At 38.3% G+C, this 12,286-nt stretch overlaps 1 protein-coding gene across 1 annotated transcript in view; it reads right to left on the bottom strand.

Annotated features, from left to right (window-relative positions):
* The window catches only part of DNAH6 (dynein axonemal heavy chain 6), a 217,528-nt gene that overhangs the window by 68,143 nt on the left and 137,099 nt on the right, over positions 1-12,286 (bottom strand). Inside the window, exons 47-53 of the mRNA XM_049652036.1 lie at positions 9,577-9,729; positions 8,175-8,315; positions 6,613-6,855; positions 3,983-4,150; positions 3,031-3,266; positions 1,648-1,909; positions 418-541 (exon numbers count right to left, since the gene is read on the bottom strand). Of these exons, the coding sequence (XP_049507993.1) occupies positions 418-541; positions 1,648-1,909; positions 3,031-3,266; positions 3,983-4,150; positions 6,613-6,855; positions 8,175-8,315; positions 9,577-9,729 (1,327 nt within the window). The remainder of the gene's footprint in view (positions 1-417; positions 542-1,647; positions 1,910-3,030; positions 3,267-3,982; positions 4,151-6,612; positions 6,856-8,174; positions 8,316-9,576; positions 9,730-12,286) is intronic.

Raw genomic sequence — 12,286 nt, 5'->3', positions numbered from 1 at the left:
GCTGAACGGATACAATATATGCAGTTCTTCTAATTTTGCACTAGAAGGGCCAATGCAGTACATCGAGGGCAAATACGTCCTCTATGTTGGGTGGAAGCTGAGATCTAACTACCCAAAAACTCCTTCTATTTTTAAAAATCAGGCATTTCCTGGGACGCCTGGGTGGCTCAGTCGGTTAAGTGTCTTGACTTCGGCTCAGGTCGTGATCTCGCGGCTCATGGGTTTGAGCCCCGCATCAGGCTCTGTGCTGACAGCTCAGAGCCTGGAGCCCGCTTTGGATTCTGTGTCTCCGTCTCTCTCTGCCTCTCCCCCACTTGCCCTCTGTCTCTCTCAAAAATATATAAACATTAAAAAAGATTCTTTAAAAAATAAAAAAAGCAGGCATCTCCTGACGAACATAAATTTTATGTTACTTACCCAGACTTTCTTTCTCGTTCACCCCTTTGTCATATTTGTCTTGTAAGGCCTGTATTTGATCTTCCACTTTTTTTAGCAAGGCTTGCTTTTCTCTCAGAGTAGCCATTGTGATATCAAGTTCAGCCTAATAAAATTAAGTAAATATTTAAAATGAAAATCCAAGGTCTCCAAAGAAGGTAAAATTTGTCCATTTATAATAGATTCTTAAAAAAATAGGATTTGTGTTCTCTTTTTTGTGTCTCAAAAGATTTGATATGTATACAAAGTTAAAACAAATATAAAACGAAATATATGAGTGGAAGTAAACAGAACCAAACCAAAACCCAATAAAATAAATCATCGAAGGAATAGAGAAACAGATGAACTGCTGTACTTTAACCTCCAAGCATTTGAGATTAACTAGTTAATACAATGGATTAACTTTAAATGATGAAATGAATGAAATATTCACACAACAGGGAAAACTAATCTTTCCTGAATAGTTCTCTAGAGCTGGGTCTGCAAACCAGATTCAGCCTGCTGCCCGTTTTTAAACAGTTAGCAAGCTCAGATTGGTTTTACATTTTTAAATGGTTGGGGGAAAATTAAAAGAAGAACACTTCATGACAGATGATAACTGTATAAACTCAATTCCTGGGTGTATAAATAAAGCGACATAGGAACACAGCCATGCTTACTCATGTATGTGTTATTGATGGCTGTTTCTGTGCTGCAACTGCAGAGTTCAGTAATTGCAACAGAGACCACATAGCAGCAAAACTTAAAACATCTCCTATCTGTATCTTCATAGAAAAATTGGCTGCCCCAGCTCTGTAGCCATGGTCCTTTCAGTAACCTGCTCCATCAATGAGCATTCTTCATTCTGCTTGGGACCTCACATCCAACTGTAGCTTAAGCAGGTTTTAGAACCTCAGATGACACCATAGAGTTGGGGGGGGGGTTAGTATTAGCAAATGCAACACAGAGCATCAGATGCTAGAGCTGAATGGCACCTCAAAAATACTATCAGACTGATGATATGAATATACTAAGGACTCATTTTTCTTCTATGCTGCGGAAGGGCTGATTTTAGAGGTCATTCCTGAAAAAATAATCTTCACCAGCTATTTTTTACAACAAAAACTAATTTTCAAGAGCACTGTTGTCTATATTGTGTAAAGTCACAGGAGCTAGAATGATTAATGATTATGGCCTTTAATTCTATTAAATATTACAACACAAATAATATACCTGTGCAGCACGGAGTTTTTGTCTCTTTGGTTCGACTTCTTTGACTACCCTAGAGTATAGATCCATCGCTCTTACCCACATGCACATGGATTTACATGCTTTGGACACTTTCTCTACTTTTTCAGGCACAAAATCAGGATTGTTAATATACTTCTGAAGTTTTGCCAATATCTGAGGCTTTATATTTTCCTTATCATATTCTAGAAGTCTTCTTAGAAAGTTAGAGTCACCAAGAAGTTGCTTTGCTGTTGGCCAATCAGGTCTGAAAGACAGACATGATGTTAATAGCACTGTAATAAAGTGATTTAAGAACAAAAGAAATGTGTTCTTCTGAGAACACTAAGATATTATCCTAATTAGTGGGTAGTTTTAATCTCCATACTCTAATTCCAGTAATTGGTAGTTAAGTATACCACAATTCCTGGTGAGACAGTAATTGGTTGACTCATGTTTCAAACAACCCAGTTTTGGTAGAGAAAAGAATGATCAAATCATAGGTTTAGAAATGTAAGACATTATGGAAATAATAGTTTTATTCTTACAATGCCCTGGCACTCACATTCTTTTTACCTCATTTGCCTTAGTTTAGACCCTTAAAATCTCTTGCCAGGACACTACAATCACCTTCTAAATGGTTTTATGTCTCTCAGCCAAACTTGCCCCTTGTGAGCTTTTGCCAAGTTGGTCTTTCTCACAAGAAAATCCAATCATGTCGAAAATATTCAATGGTTCTCAGTCCCCTCTGGTTGGAGCTGTTCATCCATGCTTTGAAGAACTCCCAGGCCCTACTGAGGTGCTGGCCAGAGAGTGAGCAGGGAAGCTGGGGGGGGGGGGTCCTCTGGGTCCTCTACCCTTGCTTGGTCGGTTTTACATAGAAATATTTCTTACAATTTTTATTGGAAAAAATGTGTATTAGTAAAGAAGGTTTGAAAACTACCTATCTTCAGGTTGAAATACAAGACCTTGCATGATGCAATCACTGTCTCAGTCCATTCCATGAGCATCAAATGTCCCTGAGCTCTCTCCATGGTCTCACTCTCCTCCTGAGCATCTTCTCCCAAAAACCTGCTCACACCTCTCCATGAGCACTCTTTTTTTTTGAACTCCTACTACTATGCAAATCTCACATGTCTTGAAATTATTATTTTTCATGTTTGTCTCCCCACTATACTATATGTGCCTCAGAGAGAAGAGCTTCAGATCTTCCATCATCTAGCACAAAACAGATGTTCCAAAAAATGCTTGTTGAATCCATTTGTTGAATGACTGACCACATCCATGAGAAGGTGGAAAAGAGAATGAGAACATATTAATGACAATGTAGAAAAACACCAAGGAAATTCCACCATACATTCTGGGAACATGTGACTCTGAATTACTCACTTGGCATTCAAGAGAATAGAAATTGCTTCCATAACAGTCATGACCATATCTGGGGGCTTTGTAAAAACTCTGATCTCAGATATATCTGCTTTATCTAAGGAATCCAGTGCTTTATTAGCAGCATCAAGTGCAGGTAGAGCTTCTTCAAGGTCTCTTTGAGCATCATCAGCTATTGCTTGGGTCTCTTCAGCTTTCACTTTTGCCGTCGCTTCATCTTCTTGCACAATGCTACGGACCTAGCCATTGAAACACATCTACTTAGGTGGGTTCAATATTTGTTTTTTTCTTAATTTTTAAAAAAATGTTATTATTTATTCTTGAGAGAGAGAGAGAGAGAGAGAGAGAGAGAGAGAGAGAGAGAGGCAGAGAGAAAGGGAGACACAGAATCCGAAGCAGGCTCCAGGCTCTGAGCTGTCAGCACAGAGCCCAACGCGGGCTCAAACTCACAAACTGCAAGATCATTCCTTGAGCCGAAGTTGGATGCCTAACTGACTGAGCCACCCAGGCGTCCCTCAATATTTGAATTTCAATGTTTAAAAACAAAGTCAATGATAATGAGTCATATTTGCCCCTTTGGATTATACCAATAATGAAAGAGAATTTGCTATGTTGCATTTTATGCCCTCCTTTGTCCATCTTATACGTTGATAGGATAACTGAGCTGAAATTATTGGAACAAACGGTTCCTTCTTTGGAGATGAATCTGTTCCTTTTTATTTGTGGGGGGTACTTTTCTCACCATCCTCTGTCTACTCATTGGGTTCTCTCATTCTCAGGGAGAATGTATTTATGGAGGGTAGATTTTTTACAACTTAAAAGCATTGCTAAATCTATCACTTAATTATTTTCATTACATATAAAATAAAAAAAAATCCAATCTCATGCATGATATATACGTGATAAGTTGGTGGTCAAAGCCTTCTCGCCCACAATGTCGGTTAACATAGCATACCTGATCGGCATTTTCTTGATCCACTGCCAATTTTTCCATCAGGGCTTCAACATCTTGTGATTTTTGAAAAAGGATAGGCTCTAAAGCTGAAAGCTCTAATTTCATTTTATCTACTAGTACATTGGTTTCTAATAGCTTGGTGAGACCATTCTTCACCCGGTCACGTGCCTAGATGACAATAAAAATATCTGTTATTAACTATAACTACAAACTGTAAGTTTCCTGGCATCCCTTACTCATGTACTAGAATTTTACATCTACAGAATTGGTAAATCAGTTTGTAATGCTTAAAACTGTGAACATACAGAAATCTTCAGGTAACAGAACTCTAGGAAATGAGCGTGACATTCACCATGGTGAGTCTGGATCCATGCCCCCTAGTCACAGCAGTTGGCATGTCACTGGACTGTGGGCTGGCTGAGGGCCCCTACTGTATTATTTTTATCCCCTCAGCTGGGCAGCTTGGCAGCATGCTGAATGAACGAGGGACAAGTTCAGACAGGAATTCCTGGAGGCCACATATCTAGGAACCTGTTTCCTCAAGATGGGTGGACAGAGCTGAGAACTTGTCAGTGTTCTGGGAGACAGTGTTCTGGGGACTTAGCTCTGGTTGCTGGATCTGAACCCTACTTCCCAGTGGTAAGGAACTTTTGACTAGGATCAATGGGTGGTACCTGGTAGAGGAAACACTGGGAATAACTAGTTTTTGAAGGTGAGTCAGAAAGTCTGGTTCAAACTGACAGGTTTCAAAATATTTATCAAGTTGTTATACAAAGCATGCATTTATTTACCAGGTAAAAACCCTCTGAAAAATATTAAAAATATCTTAATGGTATATACTTCTATTTTTATTTTGCTTGAAGTGTTGAAAATTTCAGGTTAATAGCCTGAAAGTGGTGATGATGATGGCAGCCACTATTTCCTGAGCACCTCATGTGTGTCAGATCATATTCCAAGTACTTAGCAAACAGTATTTTATTTAAATTCCACAACAATCCAAGGGGTGGATATAGATATTTCTTATTTTATTTTATTTTATTTTATTTTACTTCATTTAAATCCAAGTTAGTTAACATATAGTGTAATAATGACTTCAGGAGTAAAATTTAGTGATTCATCACTTACATATGACACCGAGTGCTCATCTCAACAAGTGCCCTCCTTAATGCCCATCACCCATTTAGCTCCTCTCCCCACCCAACACCCCTCTAGCAACCCTCAGTTTGTTCTCTGTATTTAAGAGTCTCTTATGGTTTGCTTCCCTCTCTGTTTTTATCTTATTTCCTTCCCTTCCCCTATGTTCATCTGTTTTCTTTCTTAAATTCCACATATGAGTGAAATGAGATGATATTTATCTTTCTCTGACTGACTTATTTCGCTTAGCATAATACACTCTAGTTCCATCCATGTTGTTGCAAATGGCAAGATTTCATTCTTCTTGATCACCGAGTAATATTCCATTGTATACATATACCACATCTTTATCTATTCGTCAGTTGATGGATATTTGGGCTCTTTCCATACTTTGGCTATTGCTGATAGTGCTGCTATAAACATTGGGTTGCATGTGCCCCTTTGCATCAGCATTTTTGTATCCTTTGGGTAAATCTAGTAGTATAATTGCTGGGTCATAGGGTAGTTCTACCCTTATTTTCTTTTTTTAAATGTTTTTTAATGTTTATTTATGAGAGAGAGAGAGAGAGAGAGAGCGAGAGAGCATGAACAGGGGCGGGGCAGAGAGAGAGAGGGAGACACAGAATCCGAAGCAGGCTCTAGGCTCTGAGCTGTCAGCATAGAGTCCAATGTGGGGCTTGAACTCATGAACTGTGAGATCATGACCTGAGCCAAAGTTGGATGCTCAACTGACTGAGCCACTCAGGCGCCCCTCTATCCTTATTTTCTACTAAGACCTAATGAAGTTACAAAATGTGCTCGAGGTTGTGTAGCAAGAAAGAGGCAGAACATAAGTTGTATATAGCCTGGCTGACACTGAAGTCCTTATTACTCTTTTTTTTTTTTTTTTAAAAATAGATATCTATCTCTATCTATCTATCTATCTATCTATCTATCTATCTAGAGAAGACAGCAAGCATGACCAGGGGAGGGGCAGAGAGAGAGGGAGAGAGAAATAATCCCAAGCAGGCTCCACACTGTCAGCATGGAACCTGATGTGGGGCTTGAACCCACGAACCGTGAGATCATGACTTGAACTGAAACCAAGAGTCAGTTACTTAACTGACTGAGCCACCCAGGTGCCCCTGAAGTCCTTGCTCTTAATGGGAAATACTGACACACGATAGATCAGCAAACTCCATCTCTACTGCTTAACAAAAGGTTCTTATTAAATACTACAGAGATGTCTAATTCACTGCTTACCTTTGATGCTCACTACTACTGAGGCACACTCATGTAAATGACAGTACAAAAAATATAAATATCAAGGAAGGGGAAGGTCTTTGGGCTGACAGCATGAGACACTTTTTTTGTCTGCTGTGGGTTGTTAAGGGCACATGTCAGGATAGAGAAGGCTCCAGCAGGTAAGATGGTATGTAGATCTTCCACTCATTCTGGCAAGTTTTGACTTCAAGCAAAAAAAAAAAAATTTTTTTTTTTGATAATATTAAACTTACTGAAACCAACTGCTTCTTTTTTTCACTCAGCATAGTCAGGAAAAGATTGATGAGTTCCAGGTAGGAGGTGGGCGTTGTGTAGTACCGTCTCCGGAGCTCCATGTAGTAGCGTTCTGCCATATTGGAGACGCTCAAGTGAATGTTCACACACATGAGGGAAAGCTTTTCTTTCATTTCTTCTTTTCCAGCATCAACGCTGGAGAAAAATGTCTTTGATACAGAAAGAAGTGCTTCTCTAGGCCACTGTAAATAAAGATATAATTTGGAAAATCGGTTGCTCATTTCTACAGTGTACATTTTAACAAGTAAGAAAATGTATTTCTTTGGAACTCTTCCTTGCTTTGTCCCCCATTTTACCTAACTAATTCCTCCTCATGTCTATAATATTTAATGAACTGAATGGCTGGGTTCACTAGAGGGGGGTCTGGGTCTGCATTTGCTATCTGCACACTGCCTGGCACTTGGAAGTTGTTCAACCAGTATTTGTTAATTGAATGAATAAATGATTGGGTGTATTTGGAATAATTCCATGAATACAATCACATACAATACGAGGACCTCATGTCCTTACTCTGTTTATTACGCAGGTCCATTACATCATGCAGGACTTCGGGTCCATCATTATAATCACCCTCCTCTTCGCCTCAACTTCTTTGCTTCTTTCTTGTTTCTTTGTGCTCACCTGAAACTTGGTCAAATACAACTCTCTGTTACCCCATGTCTGTGACTGTGTAGTGGAGCATGGCTAGAGAGAAACACACAACCATGCCGATTGGCCTCACTTTAAATTCGTGACAGCTGGCTTGAGTGGGTTCTTGGTGCAGCCCATAAGTGCTTCTACAGACTGCTAACACTTCCTCTTTCCACTTCATTCCCAGCTGATGACCTTGCTTCCCACATCACCAAAGGAAACAGAAGCAAAGAAAACAGAACTTAAGCATGCTCTCACCCCCACATCTATCCATCTCCCTGTCTCTGTGCTCATATACTCTGCCCTCCTTCCTGTTTCTCTGGGCTACACTGTGCATGCTCCCTGCGGAGACCAGCCCCTGCACTGATGACTCAATCCCATCTCTTCTTGCCTACGCATTGGCATTGGCTCCATCAACAGATTTCTTTTCTGGATCGTTTCTAGCAGCACACATATGTGTTATTTGTGTTTCCCACTTAAAAACACTTTTCACTTCATGTACCCCTGTAGCTACTAGCCATCTCTTGGTGTTCTTTCGGGGAAAAACTCCTTGAAAGAGTTGCCTACGTTCACTGCCTGATTCCTCTCCTCTCTTCTCTCTTGAACCTTCTCCTCATCACTCCACTGAAACCGCTCTTGTCAAGATGACCAATAATTTCTACATTGCTAAATTCAATAGTCTCCTCTTCCTTTAGAAATTCTGTTTAGCCTTTGTTCAATGACTATCATAGTTATCCCTTGTATATGAGTAAATTCCTAGTGGGCTTTAAAGCCAATGCAGGTACACCTGAGTTATTCTTGGACAATGTGTTACCCCTTTAAAACCAAGTGAATCCATCTTCCCAAAGAGGTATCCTGGGATGTCACCAACCTGGACAAACCAATCAATAGTGCAGCAGTTCACAAGGGATGGGAACATTCGGCACCGGGACCGGAAGGCCTCCCCCACAGGGCTCATACAGAGAACGATGTGCAGCTTCTGACGGACTCTGCTGATAAAGTGCTGAAACACCTGACAAAAGATATTTTTCAATTTAAAATAAGGGTGAAGTAACAATGACAACAAGTGTTAGCTACTGCCTCTGGGTCTACCAATATCAGATAAAACTGGCGTTAGTGTAGTAGATATGTGAACTGTTTTTTTCAATGTCCGTTCTGACCCCTCTGGAAAGATTAAAAATGACATTTTGCGGACTCCATTGCAACTATGGTTCTGGATGTGATGTAGGTCCTTCTCATCAGTGTATTTAAGGAGGCTCCTAGAATAAAGTGGAGAGAGGTATTCATACAGGTTTTTGCTTTGGGGTAGAAGGCACGGGAAGAAAGAGAGACGGGGCAAGGTAGCCACTATGTGTGCAGGTGCAGAGTCTAGCAGAAGGGGCGTGGACCCGGAGAACTATCTCTGATGTGGCTCCTTATTTCCACTGCTTTCTGACCTGGCTGGGGTCACGTGGCTTTGGAGCTGGCAGCTGAAGCAGCAACATGCTGATCGGTTCAGTGGCTTCCTGCTTCAGCAGCTTCCCTGACCGCTGACATCTACCAATTGCATCTCATGTTCTTTCTGAGGAATTTAGCCTAGAGTCCCTCTCTTGGGCTCTCAGTGATTCTGTGTTCCTCAGATAAAGCCCTTTCTGCTTACGTCAGCTGAAGTAGACCCTGCTGTCTGTACTTAGAAGCCCTGACCTAGCAGAAGAGATCTCACGAAAGGATACAGAAGAAAACACATAAGAAAGAATGGTCAAAAAAATTAAAGGTGTAGAAGCAAGGGGAAACACTAGGGTAGACCGATGGCAGTGCACAGAATCTAGCACCGTGGTGGAGAAACGGGAGAGGACAGGAGCTGGGTTGTTTCTGAGATGGGGCTGGCTGGGGAGAGGTGGGGGAATCCATTTCTGTTTTAGGTGCTATAACCTTGCGAATAGGCAAGGGGATCCAAAATACTGGATTCCTCAGGCAGGGCACTGAGGACGTGTGAAATACATCTGTGTTTAAAGAAGGATAAGGCAAACTGTCCTGTTTGGACAAGGCTCTGACATCCATGGGGCAGTAGGGATTCTATTTTCTGCTTCCCACTGATCTCTCTGGAAGTCTGGTGTAGCAATGCTTCGAATGTAGGAAGTAAAATACATAGAATTACAAAGGAAGACAATTATATTCGGGGCAAAAATCCATCCATGGACTCCTCAAAGGGAGATGTAGATAATTAAAAGAAAAAGAAAAAAAGGCTAACACAACTTTGTGTTTTAGTAAAGCCTATCACCATTGTGTCCTACCTCATCTCTATTCCCCTCGGAAATTCCTACTTCTTTCGCTCGTGGTCTGGTGGCTGCTAAAACCTGTTCCAGCTCATCCTTTTCAAATAAATTGGGCACTTCACCGGAGTTCAGGATGTTATTTATATCTTCTAGGAATTCTTCTACTACAATCTGTGGAAGAAAGCAGAGTGATCGTTGTAATTCACTCAACCAGTTTAGATTTTTTATTTATTACTTGTAAATTGTAAAGCAAATATTCAATCAAAATCCACATTGAGTTAATTTTATCTTTAAGAGAAAATAATATTAAAAATTAGAATCTTAATATTTTAATATAGAAGTAATTGATTTTTCCTTTTTCCTTTCTGTTTTGTTTCTTAAAAGGCATTCGTCTTTTACATGGTTCAAGTAATACGTGTAAACATTTTATATTCTGCCCTCTTTCAGCTAACTTTTCTCATAAATATGTATCCATGGCTCTGTACAGTACTTATCGTATAGCATAACATACTATAGAGCTGATGTGCCACATTTTCCCATAGACTTAAATGGTCCACAGTTTTGTTTACATTTTAAGAACATATGTAGGACTATAATTTTCCTCCCCAGTTGTGTTATTTCCTGGGGATAAACTCCCAGGAGGGAGACTAGCCATTAAAATGCATGAATAGTTTCTGGATTTTGAAAGATTTTAAATTTCCCATTCAACTCAAATATGATTTCATGAACCTTTAACATTTATTTTTACAAGGTTAGGGAGTATAAATGTTTGCTTTGGGAGAATTTAATTTCCATTTCTTTGATTATTAGCAAGGGCAAATGTGATTCCACATTTACCATTTTCCATTAAAATATATGTTCAGGGGTGTCTGGGTGGCTCAGTTGGTTGTGTCTGGCTCTTAGTTTTGGCTCAGGTCATAATCTCACAATTTGTGAGATCAAGCCCCATGTTGGGCTCTGTACTGACAGCTCACAGTCTCGCTCATAAAATAGATAAATAAACTTTACAAGATCGGTTCAAACTGTAATCATTTATATATTGGAGTTTACTTTTAAATTTGAATGAGTAATTTTCATATTACAAAATAAACCTTTGCCTCTAATAATTGATGCAAATATTAAAAATCTATCATTTATCCTTTTGTTTTAGTTAACTTTTTAGTTTTAAAAAAGTTTGGGTCCTATTATTTAACTATGACAAAGTATCTGTTACTTTATTTTCTTCATTTGTAACTTTTTGTTTTTTTCTTAAAGTTGGAATAATTGTGTCTTGTTAATTTTCCCCAAGAGCAAACACTAGTTCTTTGTCATAATTTACTTATTTCTACCTTTATCTTATTATTTGCTTTTTTTATTTTTGCTCTTCCTTGTGACCTTTATTTTCCTAAAATTTTAAGTCAACTAATTTAAGTAGCTTCTTTTTCTATTTAATGTTTATTAATTTATTTTGAGAGAGAGAGAGAGAAAGAGTGCATATGCACATGAGCCACACGAGTGGGGGAAGGGCAGAAAGAGAGAGGGAGAGAGAGAGAATCCCAAGCAGGCCCCATGCTGCAGGACATGAGCCTGGACATGGGGAGGGCTCGATCTCATGAACTGTGAGATCATGACCTGAGCCGAAATCAAGAGTCAGAAGCTTAACTGACTGAGCCACCCGGGTGCCCCTAATTTATGTAGTTTCTAATTTTTTATTCAATTCTATAAATTTAATCCTAAGAACTGTTTGGTTGCATCACACAGATTTCTATGTATATTAAGTTCATTTCCTTGTTCTCTAAAATAGAGATTTAAATTCTGATGTTCTTGACTCAGGAATTCTTTATATAAATGTTTTAAAGTGCTGAGCCACATCATTAATTTCCCTTTGATTAGAGCATGGACAAAGGATGTTATCAGCATAGTTTATGCTTTTTTGAATTTATTGAAAATCTGTTTAAACCTAACATATGGCCAATTTTTGTAAACCTTCAGTAGTACTAGAAAATATTTACTTTCTTTGTAAAATATAATTATAGTATATAGCCATCAATTCCAGCTTAGAAATTATATTCTTCATATTATTTAAACATACTTATTTCTACTTTGTATTTGCTAGAAATAGCAAATTAAACTCTATTTTTAACATCTTGCTTGTCTCAACTTCTCACATTTATAATAGTTATATATATATATATATATATACATGCATATATACACACATTAATTTTAGTTATTATGGTTATGTTTACTCTCCATTAGCATAGAACATTTGAGATTGATTGGGGCTTTTAACAGAGTGTAATAGCCTTTTGTTTGCTTAAAGTGGAGCAAGACAGTCTGATCTTATTTTTGGAGTTTTAAAAGCAACATCAAGCTTATATAAAAATATTTTAATATCAGAGTAATAAGAAACTACTGATGAGCACAGCTAAGAAAATAAAAAACAATAACTCACAATCCCATGACCCAGAGAGTTTCAAATTGTATATATGGCATATTTGTTTAGATATATATTAAAACAAAGAACCTATATGGTAGATGATTTGTATATGTGTTATGATGTAACAACACATCATAAACGTTTTTCACATTAATTAATGTGTATATTTCTATAAAGTAATTTTAATTTTTTTTACAGTGTCCTATTGTATAATTATACCACAAATAACTTGTGAATAATAAGGCTATTTCAGATTAACTGTTATTTTATTTTATTTTATTTTATTTTATTTTATTTTATTTTATTTTA

The sequence above is a fragment of the Panthera uncia genome (assembly GCF_023721935.1).
Source record: "Panthera uncia isolate 11264 chromosome A3 unlocalized genomic scaffold, Puncia_PCG_1.0 HiC_scaffold_12, whole genome shotgun sequence".
Lineage (NCBI taxonomy): Eukaryota > Metazoa > Chordata > Mammalia > Carnivora > Felidae > Panthera > Panthera uncia.
This window is presented reverse-complemented; position numbering and strand designations above follow the sequence as displayed.